The following is a 20,116-nucleotide window of genomic DNA, read 5'->3' on the forward strand; positions in this document are numbered from 1 at the left end:
AGTTGAAAGAGAAAGAAAACTCTCTTTGCAAACACTTATTTAAAAATGAAAGAAATAATTGTAGAAAACTCCAATATTTTGTCTTTAAATTTTTTAAAATATGTGTATATTAAAATTAATTATTATATATTTGTATATAATATATGTATTATTTAATTTTAATAGTTATTTTAAGTACACACTTAGCATAATTAATTTTATATTTATATCAGATTTTAATGATTGATTTTAACTTCGGCCTAATATGATTCTAATATTACATTTTTTTTCTCTCAATTTTTGCATCCATCCATTATTACTTTGATGGATTGTTAGTTATTAAAAAAAAAAGTTGTTTGTTCAGCCAAAACCAACTATGCAAGTGCTAACAAACAATAATCACCATATCAATTCAAAGGGAAAAAAATGGGATTAATAAAGATGCTACTCCCACAAAACAACTATAAATGCTTGTCCTAAACTCACAATACAACACACAAAAACAAAAAGCAGAGTTTCAATATCACTAAAAATGGCACCCTCCATTTACTACTACTTACTTCTTACACTTGCCTTCATCATCACTCTCAAACTCTTTCTCCGGGTCCAATCTAGAAGGTTCAAGAACCTTCCACCAGGGCCGCCAACCCTTCCCTTCCTCGGAAACCTTCACTACCTGAAGCCACCGCTCCACCGCATCTTCGCTGGCCTCGCCGCCTCCTATGGCGACATCATGTCGCTTTGGTTTGGCAACCGCCTCGTGGTGGTTGTGTCCTCGCCGTCCTTGGCGCATGAATGTTTCACCAAGAACGATGTCGTCTTGGCCAACCGTCCCCGCTTCCTTACCGGAAAGTACATATTTTATAACTACACTACATTGGGTTCTGCCTCGTATGGTGATCACTGGCGCAACCTCCGCCGCATCACCACCGTCGATGTCCTCTCCAGCCACCGTCTCAACTCCTTCCTCGATGTCCGAAAGGACGAGACTAAGAGACTGGTAAGTTACTCCTAATTTTTTTTTATCAACTATACTAAATGTAAACTAAAATAAAATATATATTAAAATATAAAACATACATTAAAAATAAATTAATCCAAACATAATCCATATATTTAGTGTTTTTTTAGATTATATAATGAGGAGTGCTAGAGAAAAGTAATCTTTGTAATTTGTAGTTATCAAATAGTTATCAATGATATTTTTAATGGTATGAAATTTTATGCAATAGTGTGAGATTACTCCCTTCTCTTTTATTGGTTACATGCCAGAATTTAATAAAGTTATTGACTCTAAACTTTTTTTTATATAATTTTTTGGATTCCAAATAATATAATAGGTAAACTTTTGTTTAATTTAACAGATCGAGAAACTATGGAAGGACACACGTAATGGTGAGTTCGTGAAGGTTGAACTAAGGTCAAGACTAACAGAAATGACATTCAACGGAATGATGAGGATGATCTCCGGCAAGAGGTACTACGGCGAAGATGTGGAAATGAGTGACGTGGAGGAGGCGAAGCAATTCCGAGAAATCATAACGGAAATTCTGTCGTTGCTGGGAGCAAACAACAAAGGCGACTTCATGCCGTTGGCCAAGTTCTTCGATTTCGACAACTTGGAGAAGAGGCTCAAGAATATCGCCAAGAGAGCCGATTCCTTCTTGCAAGGCCTCATCCAAGAGCACCGCGTTGCCGCCGGCAGCAACGCCGACAGCGACACCATGATTTTTCATCTCTTGAAGCTTCAAGAGACACAGCCCGAGTATTACTCTGATCTCATGATTAAGGGCCTTATCCAGGTATTTACAACTCTTATCTTTAGGTACTTGCTCCCTAAAGTTGTGTCGGTACCAACATTGTTAAATAATAATTTAACCGAATTTAGTCATGGTAACTATTCGTATATATTTAAAAACTGTTAAAAATAATTTAATATGTAATATATTTAATTAAATTATTATTAAATAGTTTTTAAAAAATATTAAAAATTATTAAATTTTTTTATTTTTTGTTATTATTAATTATTAAATTATTTTTTTAAAAATATTTTTTATAATAATTTTAATTTTAAAAAATAATTTTTTATTTTGTTACACTTAAAAAAATCAAAAATAATATTTTTATAATATATAAAAATTAAATTTTAAAATTTATTATCCAATAATTAAAATAAAATATCTTTATATAAGGACAATATAAAATTTTCGGTGAAATATCCATCACAAATATTTTTGCTCTTGTATGCACATTGGATACGCATCTCTTAAGTTTGTCTTGATTTATGAGGATTGTCACATCACTAGCTATTAGAGATAGGCAGATAGCACTCTTATGTAGTTATGTTACCAAACATTTGACCTTTTTTTTAAGATAAAATATATTATTTATTTTTAATATATTTTAAAAAATTTAAAAATATTTTAAAAATTTATTTCGTTTTAATTTTATTTTTAAAATTTTTATTTGTATTAAATATATTTTTAATAATTAAATTTTTAGAAAATTTTAGATTAATCTAATAATAATATATAATGATTATGTCTAATTTATTTATATTAAAAATTATTTTTATAAAATTATTATTGAATTATTTTTAAATTATTTTAAAACTAATCGTCAAATATATATTTAATATAAATAAAAAATCTTTGAAATAAAATTAAAATAAAATAAAAATAAAAAATAAAAAATATGCTTTGCCTCTTTTCTAAATTGAAAGAAAAATCCAAAACCACGATTTACATTTAAAAGGAGGTTTTGTGTAGATGTTTTTAAATATCTAAATATAAAATTATCCATTAAGAATAATAAATGTAAAATAAATAAAAAAATTATACCAAAATCTAAGAATTATAGATTTAAGAAAAAAGAGTGAAAAATAATATCTTTAATTAATATTTAGTCACTTTGTCTAAAGAAATATTATATTCGAATTTTTTATGAATTAGTTATTAGATAAAAATAGATTCATTTTAAAATTAGACCGTACATTAAATATGTAAAATATTTTTTATTATTGTAATATATTATTTATCATATTTAATTTAATTTTAATTTTAATTGAATTTTTGAATATTTTAAATTTTAAATTTTATTGATTTAATAACCAAAATGCAATTTACAAAACATTGAAATTTTGTAATTATGCCAAACTGCCAACAATATGATGTGATTCTTGAAGGTTGAAACAATGGAAAAATGGTTAATATCAGGATTTTAATTATTTTTAACCGTTAATTTTAATTATATATTATATAATTTTTATAATTAAAATTAACGATTAAACATCTGAAATAGTGATATATTTAAAAGTTTTTTAAAAATAGAAAATAACTTTAAAAATTTGACAAATTTAAATTTGGTTAAACTTGTTTGAATATATCCTCTTAATTTCATGACACCTCACCTAAATCTAGCTAGTACAATTATTTAACTTTTGTACATAAACTCTTTTTTTTTTTAATATTTATCTGAAATTTAAAATAAAATTTTGTTAAAGTTACTTGTTAAGATTACCTTATTAAAAAAATTAATATTTTTCTTTATAATATATATAATAGATTTATTAAAAAAATACAAATTATCTATATTAAAAGGCGGTTTATTAAAATAACGGTCAATTTTTAATATCAAGATAATATTAATTATTCTTTCAACATCTTTAATTTAATTATGATTATTGAGTAAGTATTGAATATGTTTAATTTTGTAATTTTATCTATTTATATAAGAATGTAATTTTAATGCACTTTTAGTATAAAAGTGTTTTATATGTGCATTTAATTAAGTATCATAATATCAACAAAAATAATTAATTTTTATATTAATTATGTAAATAATTATTTAAAATAATAGATGTGACTAGATGACCTACAAAACGTTTTATACTATCAATACATCAAAATTAAACATATATTTTGTATAATTTCAAAACATTACTAAGATTCATTTTACCTTTTACTTAATATGTTTATTTTTTAACAATTATTTTAAAACATAAAGAGTATTATTTAAATTATTGAAATTCACAATAAAGTATTTAATTTGCATTTGGTTTCCACTTTCAATGAATAAAATCTCAGGCGATGCTTCTTGCTGGAACAGACACATCAGCTGTAGCAATGGAATGGGTTATGGCTGAATTACTAAACCACCCAGAAATAATGAAGAAGGTAAAAGATGAATTAGACACACAAATAGGAAAAGACCGTTTAGTAGAAGAACAAGATTTGTCAAAGCTACCATACCTTCAAAACGTTATTTCTGAATCACTTAGATTGCACCCTCCAGCCCCGTTACTATTGCCTCATTCTGCCTCAGAAGATTGCACCATTGGAGGATACAACATTCCAAAAGATACCATAGTTTTGACAAATGTATGGCTAATTCATAGAGATCCTAATATTTGGGCCGATGCAGAGAGTTTTAGGCCCGAGAGGTTCGAAAAAGAAGGGGAAGAGAACAAGCTCATTCCGTTTGGGCTTGGAAGAAGGGCTTGTCCTGGATTGGGCTTGGCCCAACGAACTTTGGGCCTTACTTTGGGTTTGTTGATCCAATGCTTTGAATGGAAAAGAGTGAGCGAGGAAAAGCTTGACATGGCTGAAGGCAAAGGGATTGCAATGCCAATGAAAATTCCATTCAAATCTTTGTGCAAAGCACTACCAACTGTCAAGAATATTATGAATTACTAATAGGTTCTGTTTACGGAAACAACAAAATTAATCTTTAATTAGTAAGCAAAAAATTTTATATATCTCTAAAATTTATGTTGGCTGATTATATGGGATAATTTTTATTGTTTCTCTAAATTTATGCGTACTCATAATTAGTTATGTTGTATATTATAAAGTATATGTGCTATGATGAAATAAACATGTGTATTTATTAAGTGTAGTAAAGTAAGAGATTCATAAGGGCATAATGTACAGTTGTTGTCAGTTTAGGAGAAATAATTTTGGTGATTAGCTTATATGCCAAAGCTGATTAGTCTATTCGAGTATAGTTTGTTGCAGAATGCAAATACTCACGAAGTTACTCACACAATTAAAATGAAGGAAGGAGCAAATGGACAGATGACAATTAAGATTTATCATTTATCTTGAAAAAGTATATGACAAGTTAAATTAGCAATTTATCCAAAATGCATCATTTTTGTGTTTTTTTTTCCCGTATTTCTTTAAGTTTCTATGCAGATTTTATTGGCATTTTTTTTAAAGATAATTTCTATTTAACTTTCTACTCGTGTCATTATATCCCATTAATTATAAAAAAAATATTAACAAAAAATTTTAACTCTCTAAAATTTGTAGTTATGTTATTGGTATAACACAATTATGTTAGATATTAATTATGTATCAGCTAACATTAGTCAACAATTTATTAGACTACAAACAAGCCTAAAAACAAAAAAAAAAACATTTAAAGACAATGCAAAATAATCATACTCTTAAAAAAAACATCCTCTCACACCATAATTTCTCTTTTACTCTCCTCCTTCGCACCACACTTCTTAAGAGGAGCTCCGCATAACGAGCAATTCTAGTGATTTTTCATGCATGCAGTAAAACGGTGTTTGTAACTGGGAAGAATCTTCGACTCCCCCCTCCTCCCCAATAGCAGAACGCACTTAGGCATATGCAGCGGTCAAACGCGCCTCTGCGGTTTGGATCTGTTGCGGATGTAGTTGGCGGCGCCTGATACAGCACGAACGAGAGTTTATTGATGGTGGTGGCGTCCAAGCCATCAGACTGAGGTTTAGTGTGGTGGAGATGGATCTATGTCTAAGACAAAAATATTATTTTTATAACAAATTATAAAAAAGAAATGATTAGTTATATTGTTATGTTTCTGTATATAATATTTATATTGATTTTAATTAAATTAGGTCATTTGACAGTTTGATTATTTATTTTGATTTTTTGAATTGGTATCAAACAAGAAGTGCGAGAACAGTTACGAATGTAATTCAAATTTTCAATTGGTAATTGTCAGTTAGCATTAAGTTAGTCTATAAATAGAGCTTTAAGCACATTTTGTAGCGAGTTCAATTCTTTTGAAAAATACTTAAAAATCCAAAACGCTCTCAGCTCCTGGCATCACAGAGTAACATTGAGAATCTTAGGTAATTCATCTGAACTCAAACACTTGTAATTTGTTTCTTTCTTGTTTTTATTAATAAAATTTCTGTACTTTTACTCATTTTTCTTTTTACGTTTATGTTTCTTTTTTCATCTTCTCTTTAATTTCTCGTTTGTTTTAATTTATGCAATTTACTTTGCCTCCCGCACCTTGCATTTCTTTGTTTATTTGTTACTTTCAATCCTTTTTAATTCTTATTGACGATATAATTGTGACATTAAGATACCCATATTTTCTTTTAAACATTAACAAAAATTTGAGTAAAACAAATTGGCACGTTCAGTAGGACTTTGTCAATAGATTGTAGTTTGTCAAAAGAAAAAATCAGGCGTTTTGAATTTGCATGTGGTTACGTAGTGGGAAGATTGTGTTTTAGGGACCAAGAAATCAGCGTCAGTTGACATATCAAATACAGCTGCAGCATCTTCTTCTACTTCCAGCGATGAGACTAGAGGAAATGAGTCCGAAAATTCTCCCGTGATTTCAAACGCAGAGCCTACCTTGCTGTCAGTGAGGCATGATGGTGTTGGTCATGTCCATCTAGGGTTAAATGTAACTCACATAAATACCGTGGGGTGGCCGCCTTATGGCTTGCCACTGGAGTATGTCCCCTCCATGGTGACACAAGGATTGCATGTGCCTCTCTACTCAATTTTTCAAAATCCTCTTTACCAGAATGCATATGGCATGTCAAATGCACCTATTTCTAGGGTGTCAGGTTCACATATGTCACAACAAAATTTTTCACATCCTATTAACACAGGAAATAACAGTGCATCTAATTCTACTACACCCATTGTTACTAGGGTAGAAAACTCCAGGTCTGTGTTTTTTGATATGTCAAGAGCAATGCCTATTAATCAACCTAGTCAAACCATTGGATCTTTAGCAAATATTAGGCAACAGATGGATGAAAGCCACCATGATCTAGTAACCATGTTAACTCATCAAATGGTGACGATTTTGAATCCTCTTTTAGAAAACACAAACACTAGAATTGAATAATTAAACAAGCAAGTTAATAGAATTGCTACTGTGGTAAATTTAGAAGAAAATGATAACCAAGGTTTAGGGCTTGATAATGTCAACCAAAATGGTGGAGCAATTCCTAATTATGATGTTCATATGCCTAGACAATGCTGATGATATGTTGGAAAGACTTAGGCAAAACAACTTATGGGGGCATTACAATCTAACTAGGAATGTCGAACAAGTTTTAAACCGTTTGGGATTTAATGTTGGTTGCTTAAATAGGCCATATTTCTTGTCCGCTTTTTCTGAATATGTCCAACAAGCAGAGCTTCCAAGGGGTTGAAAATTTCCAAAATCCCTTACAAACTTTTTTGGAGAAGAAAATGAGTCCACAGTAGAGCATATTGCTCGATGTACTGTTGAAATTGGGGAAGCAGCTTCTAATGAATATCTCAAGATGGGATATTTTCTTTCTTCTTTAACAAAAAATGCATTTACATGGTTCTCCAACTTGAGACCAAATTCTATTCATACTTGTGCACAGTTAGAAAGAAATTTTCATGATCAATTTTTTTGAGGTGAATTGAAAGTTAGCCTTGCAGATTTATTCTCTGTCAAACGTGCAAAGGGAGAATTTATTGTCACTTATTTGGCACGGTTTAGAAACATGAGAAATAAGTGTTTTACTCTGATTCCAGAAACAAAAGTTGTCAAAATGGATACTAATGGGTTAGAATTTCGAATTAGGAAGAAACTTGTCAATCAACATTCTTTATATCTTTCTCAGTTAGTTGAGAGAGTAAGACAAATAGAACAAATTAAGAAAGAAAAAAATTTTCAAAAAGGGTTCTAAAAAGGTTGCATATGTTGATTGTTTTCCGATAGCAATGATTCAGATGAGAAAGAAGTTTATATTGCTGAATTACGTGGGGGTCCTCCTTATGTATGCAAATCTTTGAAGTCTGTTAAAGGAAAAGAAAAAGTTTCTTCATATTTCAAAATTGAAAATAAGACCTATTCTTTTGATATTTATAAGGCAGATCAAATATTTGAAGTTTTATCAAAAGATAAGCAGCTTATTTTACCGGAAGGAAAAAATATGCCTTCAACTGATGAAATAAAGAATAAAAAATTTTGTAAATTTCATCAGGTATTCTCACAAACCATTAATAATTGCGTCCATTTCAGGGATTTGATACAAAAATTTATTGAGGAGGGAAGGTTGAAGTTTGAGGATAAAACTGCTATGAAGGTGGACACTGAACCGTTTGATGTTGATTCAAATTATGTTGAGTCATTCAATTTGTTAGTCAACATGGTAGGAATTGACGCTATAGTGACTAGTGATCAAGATGAAAATAAAGACCTGAGAATTTTTTAGCAAGACAAAAAGCCAGTTTATCCTCATCCTTGTGAGGATTTGATAGATTTTTTATTGATAATTAAAGAATCTGACAGCATTATCGCTATGTACTCAAAGTGCAGTGCTGTTTTTTACAAGGAAGATACAAAGAAGTTTTAAAAGTACAAAATTGAAGAGAAAGAAAAGGCTGAGTTGAAAAAGAGAATGAAACCAATGAGCTAAAACGAAAGATAGCTGAGGAAAAACAAAAGTTGGATGGTCAGATTTCTTTGAACAAGTGTGTCAACAGCGCTGGGATACAACCCGTCAACTAGAAGATGAAGACTGTAGTCATGATTGATGGAAAACTCAATGGATTTTCTCAAAAGACAAGGATTCTTTCCACCAAAATTTCAAATAATAAATGGGTCCAAAATGTGAAAAATGTGTAGAATCAACCTACCGCTTTCTCAAGAAGGCAAAACAAGTGGGTGAGGCCTAGACCTTTTAAGCTCAGGTACTACGAGTCCTAGTTATGGAACATGAATCATGCACAAGATGGAGGTAGTGCATATATTCCAAAAAATATACCTATTCCCTCAAAGCTAATTTATTCTTGTTATAATCCTAACATGCAGCAGGTTCCTAATTATTCTCCTTGGCCAAATTGTCAAAATATTCCAAAGTATTCTTCTTTTACAACCTTTGAGAAAAAAGAGAATATACCTGAGTATGTTCCTTTAGATCCATACAAGGGGCACAGTGTAGATTTTTCTCCTTTGCCAACCATGGCTAAGTCTGCAAAAACAGGCAATTCTTTCAATCATCCTAAATGCAATAAAAATGTAAAGAAGAATCTTGCTGAAAAGAAGGTAATGGTTGAAAATAAGGGAGAAAAAGATGAAGATTTAATTACTAACAATATTGACACTGGTTTTGATGACAACTTAGAAGTGATATTTGGTGTTAAGCAACTTATAGCTGTGGTGTCAATACTACCTGAGGAGTATAGTCAAGTCTGAAAAGTGGAATCATTAGAAGATGATTGTTATGATGTCTTTCCTGGAAGCAAATGCTTATTGTTAGATTACATTATGTGTGGTGGAGGATTGTTTGAGAAACCTACTGAAAATGATAAGGAACATTTGTGTCCACTGCATATCAAGACTCGTGTTGATGGAAGGATAGTCAATAAGATTTCCGTTGATGGGGGAGCTGCTATCAATCTCATGCCTGAAAGAATGATGGGAAGGCTTGGAAAGACTAAAAAAGATTTGATCAAAAGTAGCATTGGGATGACAGATTTTCATGGAAGGACTTCTTCTGTTAGAGGTGTGGTTCTACTGTCAATTGAGGTTGGTTCTGTCAATAGGCTAACTCTGTTTGTTGTTGTTCCATCTAAAGCTGGTTTTAACTTGCTTTTGGGACATGATTGGATTCATGGAATGGGTGCTATTGCATCCACTTCACATCAAAAATTAATTTTTTGGAATGAAGATGGAGGAGTGGAAGAAGTTCTTGCTGACAATAGTACCTGTTACTATGATGAAATGCATGTGGAGTTCAGGATGTATAATCCTGGAGTCAAGCCGCTGACAGTTGACACTAAGGCATTTAATCCTGAAAAAATTGAGATGTGAAAAATAGATATGAATGGTTTTATTTTGGTCCCTAAGGTCGGGGCAGATACGGCCTCAGGAGAGACGTAGATGATAAGTTTGACGAGCCAACTGGCTCGGCTGTCAGCCTATATGGCGGACAGAGAAGGGTGCATTGACAGTGTACCTTATGATTGTATATATGATGATGGTCCTTTAGGTTTTGAAAAAAATAATACTGACAATGTGAAGAAAGTTGAGGTGCAAGATCATTTGGATGAGGTAGATATTAGTAACGGTGATCATCCTAGACCGACATGTGTGAGCAAGATATTGCCTGATGATTTCAAAAAAGAAATAGTGGAGATATTAAAGGAATATTGTGACTATTTTGCATGGGATTATGAAGAAATGCCAGGTTTGAGTTATAAATTAGTAGAGCATCAATTGCCACTGAAGGCCAATATCAAACCTATCAAGCAGCCACCAAGGAGATTTGCTCCTGAAGTCGTGCAGAAGATTAAAGAAGAGATTGAAAGAATTCTTAAGGCTAAATTCATAAGAACAACAAGGTATGTCAACTGGAATTCTAATGTTGTTCCTGTCATGAAAATTAATGGAAAATTAAGGATTTGCATTGATTTTAGATATTTAAATTCTGCAACACCAAAAGATGAATGTCTAATGCCTATAGCTGATATGTTGATAGATTCTACTGCCGCTCATGAAATTTTATATTTTATGGATGGATATTCAGGTTATAATCAAATATATATCGCTGAAGAAGATATGTCAAAAACTGCATTTAAGTGTCCAGGTGCTTTAGGAACTTTTGAATAGATTGTGATGTTATTTGGACTTAAAAATGCTGGTGCAACTTATCAAAGGGCGATGAATAAAATTTTTCATGACTTTATTGAAAATTTTATGAAAATTTATGTTGACGATGTGGTTGTCAAATCAAATGCTAAAAAAGAGCATCTAGAAAATTTAAAAAAGCATTTGAAAGAATGAGAAAGCATAAATTAAAAATGAATCCCTTAAAATGTATTTTTGATATTAGTGCAGGAAATTTTCTTGGATTCTTGGTGCAGAAACAAAGGATTGAAATTGACAAGAACAAGAGAAAGGTTATCTTAGAGGCTCTTCTTCCAGCTAACAAAAAACAACTATAACACTTTGTTTGGATGAGATGATTTTGGAAAGAAAGAAAATGGGGGAGAAGAAAAGGGACGAAAAATTTGATTTTCCTTCGTTTGGATCAGGAAGGAAAATAAACGGAAAATAAAAAAGTACGCCTGGGCCCATTTAAAATTTTTCACCTCATAGTTCGGCAGAAAACTGAGATAGGAGAGAAAATATTAGTAAAAAGACATAATTACCCTTTCAATTACAGAAATTACAATCCCTAATTTCAATCTTTCCGGAAGAAGAGAATACCTATCGTTGTCTTAACCTGTTTGGCTTTCTTCTTCAGCACTGCCAGCGTAGCTTCCCATCTGCGTCCACGTTGCTATAGCAGTTTCGTTATCGTTGTGACAGGTGAAGCACATCTTCAACCAGACATCCTCAACAGAAAGGTGAGTTCTTTTATCAGTTGTAGTAGGTTTTTTCAAAACGAAATGGAAAAAATCATTATAGCATATAGATTGTATTCCTCTTTTGTTTTTCAACTGAAATGTTCTGATTTTACATTTCATGGATGCCATTTATTTTTGTAGTGAAAAAAGAACCCACAGATTGTATTCCTCTTTTATTTTTCAACTAAAATGTTCTGATTTTACATTTCATGGATGCCATTTATTTTTGTAGTGGAAAAAGAACCCATAGATTGTATTCCTCTTTTGGTTTTCAACTGAAATGTTCTGATTTTACATTTCATGGATGCCGTTTATTTTTGTAGTGGAAAAAGAACCCATTCTTTGTTGTCTGTTCTTAAATACTTCATTCGTTCTAACTCAAAAATCCAACGATATATGACCCAGTTCACGTCTGATCCTAGAAAGGACTAATTTTTAACTCATCTGGTATTTGAAATGCTTTGCCCTGGTTTTTATATCATCAGATTTTTTCTCAAACTTTATTACATTATGCCCTTTTTTCATGGGGTGGTCCAAATATGAAGAAAAAAATTCAGGCAAGTGACCATAAAATTTAGTTACATTATTATTATTGAGACTATGAAAAGTGTGTGTGAGAAACAAGTAGAAAATGCCAAAAACTTATCTCTTAAGTCTTCATCAATGTACAATTATACACTAGATAATCAGGCACTTGTATTTAGGAAAATTTACTAAAAAATGAAAAAAAATTATACATTGTGATTTGTGAAAACAACATATTAGAAAATAGAGAGTATAAAAAAAGATTAAGCTCCTAATGCATATAATGCAATTCTAAATCAATATACTAATTAAACTTGGAGCTTCGACCGATTAAATCATTCAATTAATTTGAGCATGCATTTTAAACACATTTCTTTGTAGATTAGCACGAAGCAATTTTTTGAAGACACAAGCCAGCTTTTCTTTCTCTTTTTTACTTTCTTTTCATGTAAATATCATCAACAATAGCTATCAGATATATCATTCATAAAGGGAGAGATTTCACAACCTCTTCTTTAGTTCATGCATCATTTGCTTAGTTCACTAGGTACTTGCTTTGTAGATGATTCTTTTTGTAGAATTAAAAAAATTGAAAAAACTCCCATTGCATATCTTTAGAAAATTAACATGAATCGAAATTAAATTAATTTAATCAAAGATTTGTGGTGGGTAAACCACGACAATTACAATTATTTTAGATATTAGATATTAAATTGAATATATCATAAAAATCAACTCCTTATAATTTGTATATTTATTATATATGCCGTAAGAAGAATCTCTATCTTAATAATTCAAAAAACTTTAGGACATAAGAACGTATAGTATTTTTAATATAGAGAAAGAAATTACAGAGTCTATAGAATATGTACATATGCTTATCAGTTATCACAATATTTTTACATGTTTGATTTCTTAATTTTTATTGTTAATTTTTTTCTTTTTTTTTAATTGATTTGATTTGTTTATTATATGCTTAAATTACAACCAATGGTAAGGTGAACTGAATCAATGTTATGGGTATAGTTTACTCAAAAGTCCATCACTTATTAAGTAGATCCACCTGTTTAGATTTTATCTATAGGTGTTGTGATGCATGTACTAATTATTACAATCATTAATGGGACAACTTATTCCTTTTCTTTTTAGTTTTTTTTTTTAGTATAAAAATGAATAAACAGACATAAATAATAGGAACATATTATCAGTTATTACTGTGAAATAATTTCCTTCTTTGGTCTCATCCAATTTTTACTCGCAACTTATGTTTTTATGTTTTTCTCATTTGATTTTAGTGTTAAAGCAAGGTATTTATTAATATATCATGTCATTTACAGTTTATTTTTATTGTTTATGGCAGCCAGTTTTGGAATCAAGTTTGACATTTAGGAGCTAGAAATAAGTGCTTCATATCAAGGTATTTTCGTGTTTATAACATGACACCATAATGTTATATAAAATTTTATTTTCAATTATTTTTTATATTTCGATAAATGAATTGTTAAAATGTAACAACATATGTGACTTTCTAGTTACTTTCTTTATTGATATGTCCACCCTAAACCTTATATTTTCATAGATGGATAATGAAAATATCGAAGATGCGAATCTCAAAGATAGAACAAACGTCATATATGATTCAGAATTTCAAGTAGGTCAAATCACTTCTACTGATCTATATCATCCTGAACCAATACAAATACCAACTCGTGTCAGGGAAGAGTTAGAAAATAGACAACATATCTGTGTCACATCTCTTTCTTGTGTTGCAGTGCATCAGTTGTATCTTTTGGAATTAATATCACAACATAGGCCTAGGCAAATTAATAATGACAACTTGGAAAGAGAACTTAGGCGTACTCAATTAATAACACAGTTACTGGAATCTGAAAAGTGCCGAGATATCATACGTATGAGCCCTGAAGCATTTAGTCAGTTGTGTCAGAAATTAAGAAGAACTGGTAGAGTAAAGGATTCAACTTGTTCTACGGTTGAAGAGCAAGTCACTAAATTCCTACATATTATAGGGCATAATGTGAAAACTAGAACCATGTCTTTCTTCTTCCATCGGTCAGGAGAGACAATTAGTCGTCACTTTCACAATGTCCTTCATGCTTTCTATCGTTAGAGGGAAACTTCTTCAGGCAACCATCTGGTGAGGAAGTTCCTTATGAAATACTTAATAATAGTCGATTCTATCCGTTTTTTAAGGTACTAACTCTTTTCATTTACTTAGTCACATTTATATAATTGTCAATGAAATAATTATAATAATGTTATGTTAATAAGTCAATATACTTTCCCAAAAAAGGATTGCATTGGAGCCATAGATGGAACTCATAGTCGTGTGAAGGTACCAAGGGTGGACGCCCCTCGTTTTCGCAGACGAAAAGATCACCCAACACAAAATATTTTAGCAGCCTGTGGTTTTGATATGAAATTCACTTATGTGTTGTCCGGTTAGGAAAGAACTGCCTCTGACTCAAGAATATTGAAAGATGCTTTAAATAGGGAATATCCACTTCGAATTCTCGAAGGTCTGTGCTAATATAATTTACGAAATCATCTACATAAAGTTAAATTTACAGTCAGAGTGTGTTATACTTTAATTTTTGTATGCAACTGTTGTAGGAAAATTTTATCTAGGCAATGCTGGATTCATGCTAAAGCCTGGGATACTTATACCATATAGAGGTGTTCGGTATCACCTGAAAGAGTATTCACTACGTGAGCCACAAAATCCTAAAGAACTATTCAACCACCGGCATTCTTCATTAAGAAATGTCATTGAAAGATGTTTTGGAGTTCTAAGAAAAGATTCCCAATTATAGCTGGCAACACTGAACCATATTATTCATTTGAAACTATGAGAAATATTTTTTTGGCATGTTGTATACTGCATAACTTTTTGATGGGTGTTGATGTTGATCAATCTATAATTGATGAGGTTGACAGAGAATTGCTACAAGAACGCAATATAGCTAGATCACAACCAATTCAATAACGTGATGAGGAATATAGGCATGCAGCATTATTACGAGATAACATTGCGGTTGAAATGTGGAATGTGTATCAAACATTATGAGTGATTATACATTTGATATATTTGAATATGTATATATATGTACAGTTTATTGTCAAAGTTGTTTAATTGGATTTTTTAAGAAAATGTTACAGGTTAAATAATGCCAAATAAAGGAAATAAAACAGAAGCAACTCAACCTTCTAAAGACAACTTAAGATGGTCTGATGAGATGGATCAAGCTCTGCTAAATGCGTTAGCAGAAGAAGCATTGAAAGGTAATAGACACGATGGCTCGTGGACAACTAAAGCATATGCCAATGTTGTGAAGACTTTGAGTATAGTTATAGGCCCACACATAACGAAGAACCACATCAAGAATAGAATGAAGACACTGAAAGATCATTTTGCTGAAGCGTGTGACTTATTTCATCACTTAAGTGGATTTGCATGGAATCCTATAACTTGAAAGTTTGAAGCTGAAGAAGAAGTGTGGCAAGACTTTATTAAGGTATCTTATACTTTTTTAATTACTTATATCAGTGATGAAGTGAGTCACAAAATAATTTTAACATTTTTATGTAGGAGAAATCTCAAGCAGAAAAATAGAGAAAAATGCAAATTAAGCATTATGATATTTTGAAGGAGTTGTTCGGAGCTGATAAAGCTACTGGTAAAGGGGCTGCTACTTCACGAGAAAGGATTCAACAACTTGATAGAGATCCCATTGACTTGAATGACTCTTTTGAAAATGTTGAATTTTCTGACATAGATGTGAATACGGGACTTGATATCCCAATATTTTCTGCTAATTTAGATTCACCAAGTGCACCTCATGGTCAGCCAAATCAATTAGGAGGGAATTCAACTTTGAGATGTACAAAGCGTAAGTCTCCTATGAATAATTTTTTGGAGGCACAGTATGAGAAAGTTGCTTTGGGAATTACTACCATGGTCGATGCTGTAAAAGAGGGTAGTTATCTGTCTAGCAAGCTACATGACGTGGCTCAGAGGCAGGTTGAATCAGTTGAGAGACAAGCTTCTGTGGCTGAGAGGCAAGTTTCGATCGCCGAAAAATAAGTCTCATTAATTGAAAGACAAGTCGCGATTGCTGAAAAAGGATTAGCTATTATGCAACAAAGTAGGCCTCGCATTTACAGTAAATCAGATGTATGGGATATGTTGACTGAATTGGGTCTAGTAGGTTCATTTCGGATGCAATGTTATCAGTTTTTATGTGAAAATGAGCAAAAAAAGCACCAAATTTTTGGGATCCCATCTGAAATGCGACTGGATGCACTTTTTCATTTCATGACTGCTGCTGGTGTTCGCTTAAGAGATATGGTACTTTCAGAAAATATTTACCATTACAGGTAAAATTTTTATATGCGCTTAATCTCTGGTTAATTTGAGGTTATTGCGTTTAACAATTGATTGTGTTTCTTATTGTCGTAAAGTATGACTATATCTTCATATATTTGAACAAGAGATCATTTTCTGTTTTATTTATATTAACACATGGTTGGAAATCACTTTTTGCTGATACTTTGAGATTGATTAGTTGTTTGAATAGAAAGATATCAATAAAATAGATTATCATAATCAACTCTGATCTTTACGTTAATTTGTCTTTGTTGTATATGCTCGTGCAGGAATCCTAAAACTTGAAAATGTTTGGGACCAATGAGTACAGAGGACAACTAGAAATTCATCATGTGTTAATATCTTTAACTCGGAAAAACTTTATTTTTTTTGAAGTAGATGGGTACAGATGACTCAAGCTAAGTACAATTAATTTTTTGGACGTAGACCTATGCTGATTACTTTGACCATGAAGAATGACCCTTTTGAAAAGTGTTGTGTGGTGATAAAATGGTACTATTTTATAGTCCTGGTCGTTGTTACATTATTTGCGTTTTGTTATATGTTTATAGAAATTGTATATGATTTTTTGTCACACGTAGTAAGAAAGAAATGCTAGTCACTTTTGATAATATTTTATTTTACAAATATAATTTAGTGAAACTTTTTTCTTAAATATGATTAAGGAGATTAATGATGTAGAGTATGAGTAGTTTTTATTATTCTTTTAGAAAATTATTTATTTATATGTATTTAAAAAGAATGATACTAATTTTTATTTACGACATTAAACGACAACAAAAAAGGATAAATTCAAAAAAAAATTATTGTTAATAAAGATAACACTTTAAAATTTTTAAATGTAATTGGGATCACTTTTTTTTATTTTAGAAATAATTTAAATACATTGGTATATTATAATTTATATATAATATAAGGAATGGTATTTATGTAATTTCACTTGTTTATGATTTTCTCTCTTCCTACTTTTTCTTTCATCCAAACAAAAGAAAAATTTCCTCCCATTTTCTTTCCATCTATTTTCTCTTCATCCAAACAACATAAAAAAAATAACTTTTCCTTTCATTTTCTTTCCTTCTATTTTCTTTCCTCCCATTTTCTTTCCTCTCATTTTCCATCATCCATCCAAACAAAGCGTAAGCATTTTGAAGGAAGGTCAATTACCTTAGAAGGTTCATTTCCAATCTGTTAGGAAAAACTAAGGTTTTTGCGCCTCTGATCAAGTTAAAAAAAGAGGAAGAATTCCAGTGGAAGGTAGAGCACCAGGAAGCTTTTGACAACATCAAGCAGTACTTGACTAATCCTCCTGTTATAACACCTCCAAGTTATGGAGCACCTTTAAAACTTTATGTGTCAGCTTCTAAAGTAACAATTGGCGGAATGTTGGCTCAAGAAGATGAGGAAGGCAATGAAAGAGTAATTTATTACCTAAGTCGTGTGCTAAATGATGTTGAGAGCCGTTATTCTCCAATTGAGAAACTTTGTTTAGCTTTTTATTTTTCTTATTTGAAACTTAAGTACTATTTAATTCCTAGGAATGTTTATGTAATTTCTAAGTTTGATGTTCTTAAATATATGTTGTCTTCTCCAATATTGCATGGTAGACTAGGAAAATGGATGTTGGCTTTAACGGAATTTTCTTTACATTTTGTTCCTACGAGAGCTATTAAGGGTCAGGTTCTAGCTGATTTTCTGGTTGACGATCCTTATATTGACATTGATGAGAGTTTACTGGGTTTTGTTGGTTTGGTGCTTTGGAAATTATATTTTGACGGTTCATGTCATAAGGGTGGTATTGGTATAAGTATTTTAATTATTTCTCCAAGTGGCGAGTCAAGTAAATTCTTCTTTGAATTAAATTATTCATGTTCCAACAATGAGGCAGAATATGAAGCGTTAATACGCTGGGACTAAAATTATTATTAGAAGAGGAGTAAAAAATTTAGAAATTTTTGAAGATTCACAGCTTGTAGTCCGTCAAGTATCACTTGAATATAGGTGTGTTAGTGAAAATTTAAGAAAGTATTTTAATGTTGTTACAAAGCTGTTGAGCGAGTTTGACAATGTCATTGTAAGGCATGTTTCAAAGGAGTTAAATCAAGAAGCAAATGAATTAGCTCAAATTGCTTCAAGATATAAGATCAAGTCCTCAACACTAGAAAAATTGGTAAGGATAAACGACATATTTATGTCTCTGAGAGAAAGAGAAGTGTTGTTATTTGAAAAACTAGACTCAAAAGATTAGAGAGTACCAATTGTGGATTATTTAGAAAATCTAAGTCTTAGTGTCAGTAGAAAACTTAAATATAAGGCTCAAAGTTATGTTTTAATGAATAATGTCTTGTTTAAGAAATCTGTTGATGAAAAAAAATGAAATGGGTACAAATATGAGAAGATTGTATTGGCCAACTATTCAAAGAGATTGTATAAATTATGCTAGGTCTTGTGAGGAATGCCAAAAACATGGAAGCCTTCAACATATTCCAGCGTCAAAATTGCATGTTATAATTAAGCTATGGTCGTTTAGAGGTTGGGCTTTAGATCTGATCGAAAAGATTTACCTACCTTCTTCTAAAGGTCATAAGTTCATTTTGGTTGGTGTTGATTATTTTTCTAAATGGGTAGAGGCTGTCCCTTTAAGGAAAGTGACTCACAATGAAATAATTGATTTCATTGAGGAGTATATTGTGCATAGGTTTGGAATTTCTCAGTCTATTACTACTGATCAAGGAAAAAAGGTCAAATATGCCAAATTTATGAATATAAAAATATTTTCTTCTATATCGTATTATGCCCAAGCAAATGGACAAGTGGAAGCAGCGAATAAAATTGTGATTGCATTAATTAAAAAACACATTGGGAGGCAGCCACGAAATTGGCACCAAACTCCCAGTCAAGTTCTTTGGGCTTACCGAAATTGTCCAAGAGGTTCTACTGGAACCACCCCATATAAATTAGTTTACGGTCATGATGCGGTGTTGCCAATTGACATCAATTTGCAAAGTATAAGGGTGACTAGACAAGATGAGATACCAGTGATAGATTATTGGAACTCTTTATATGATGAACTCAATGAACTAGATAATGAAAGGTTGAGAGTTTTAGAGCGGGTAATTCGACAAAAGAGATTGTGTCAAAATCATACAACTGTCGTGTTAAAGCAAAGACATTTGCAGTTGGAGATTTAGTGTGGAAAACAATTTTGCCTATAGAAAAAAAAAGTAAAAAACTTATGGTAAGTGGTCTCCAACTTGAGAAGAACCTTATGTGGTTGACAATATTTATTCTAGAAATGCCTATAAGATTATTGAAGTCGTATCATGAAGAAGAATTCCTTCAATAAATGGAAAGTATTTGAAAGTATACAGGTCAGGCATTCATAAGATAAAAATTCCACATGTTTAAGGATACAAAAATGTTCAGTTGAAGTGTCAATGGCTAAAATAAAAAGCTAACTAATATTTGTAATTTAGTTTGTAAAAACTAACATGCCCATGTGATTTCTATGAATTGCAAGTTCCATTGACAATGTAAAACATTAAGATTATAAGGCAAATATGTGTCCAAGGCATTA

At 31.2% G+C, this 20,116-nt stretch overlaps 3 protein-coding genes across 3 annotated transcripts; all 3 read left to right on the plus strand.

Annotated features, from left to right (window-relative positions):
* The first annotated feature begins 351 nt into the window (after positions 1 to 351).
* LOC112796479 (isoflavone 3'-hydroxylase) lies at positions 352 to 4,895 on the plus strand. Its single transcript, XM_025838943.3, has 3 exons — positions 352 to 979; positions 1,344 to 1,781; positions 4,065 to 4,895. The coding sequence occupies exons 1-3, from the start codon at positions 512 to 514 to the stop codon at positions 4,671 to 4,673; spliced, it is 1,515 nt and encodes a 504-aa protein (XP_025694728.1). The 5' UTR covers positions 352 to 511; the 3' UTR covers positions 4,674 to 4,895.
* A 4,633-nt stretch (positions 4,896 to 9,528) lies between these two features.
* On the plus strand, positions 9,529 to 10,074 carry LOC114927559 (uncharacterized). Its single transcript, XM_029297582.1, has one exon. The coding sequence runs from the start codon at positions 9,529 to 9,531 to the stop codon at positions 10,072 to 10,074; it is 546 nt and encodes a 181-aa protein (XP_029153415.1).
* Positions 10,075 to 16,290: 6,216 nt separating this feature from the next.
* On the plus strand, positions 16,291 to 19,730 carry LOC140184070 (uncharacterized). The gene is made up of 4 exons (XM_072234355.1): positions 16,291 to 16,503; positions 17,767 to 17,958; positions 18,100 to 18,340; positions 19,168 to 19,730. Exons 1-4 carry the CDS (start codon positions 16,291 to 16,293, stop codon positions 19,728 to 19,730), a joined length of 1,209 nt encoding a protein of 402 aa, XP_072090456.1.
* Positions 19,731 to 20,116: the final 386 nt, after the last annotated feature.

The sequence above is a fragment of the Arachis hypogaea genome, chromosome 4 (assembly GCF_003086295.3).
Source record: "Arachis hypogaea cultivar Tifrunner chromosome 4, arahy.Tifrunner.gnm2.J5K5, whole genome shotgun sequence".
Classification (NCBI taxonomy): Eukaryota; Viridiplantae; Streptophyta; class Magnoliopsida; order Fabales; family Fabaceae; genus Arachis; species Arachis hypogaea.

Coding starts and splice junctions, on each gene's coding strand:
- LOC112796479 (XM_025838943.3), top strand. CDS start 512: ATGGCACCCTCCATTTACTACTACTTACTTCTTACACTTGCCTTCATC. Junction 980..1,343: donor AGGACGAGACTAAGAGACTG/GTAAGTTACTCC, acceptor TTAATTTAACAG/ATCGAGAAACTATGGAAGGA. Junction 1,782..4,064: donor TGATTAAGGGCCTTATCCAG/GTATTTACAACT, acceptor ATAAAATCTCAG/GCGATGCTTCTTGCTGGAAC.
- LOC114927559 (XM_029297582.1), top strand. CDS start 9,529: ATGTGTGGTGGAGGATTGTTTGAGAAACCTACTGAAAATGATAAGGAA.
- LOC140184070 (XM_072234355.1), top strand. CDS start 16,291: ATGCAACAAAGTAGGCCTCGCATTTACAGTAAATCAGATGTATGGGAT. Junction 17,959..18,099: donor ATGAGGAAGGCAATGAAAGA/GTAATTTATTAC, acceptor GTAATTTCTAAG/TTTGATGTTCTTAAATATAT. Junction 18,341..19,167: donor ATGTCATAAGGGTGGTATTG/GTATAAGTATTT, acceptor CTAAATGGGTAG/AGGCTGTCCCTTTAAGGAAA.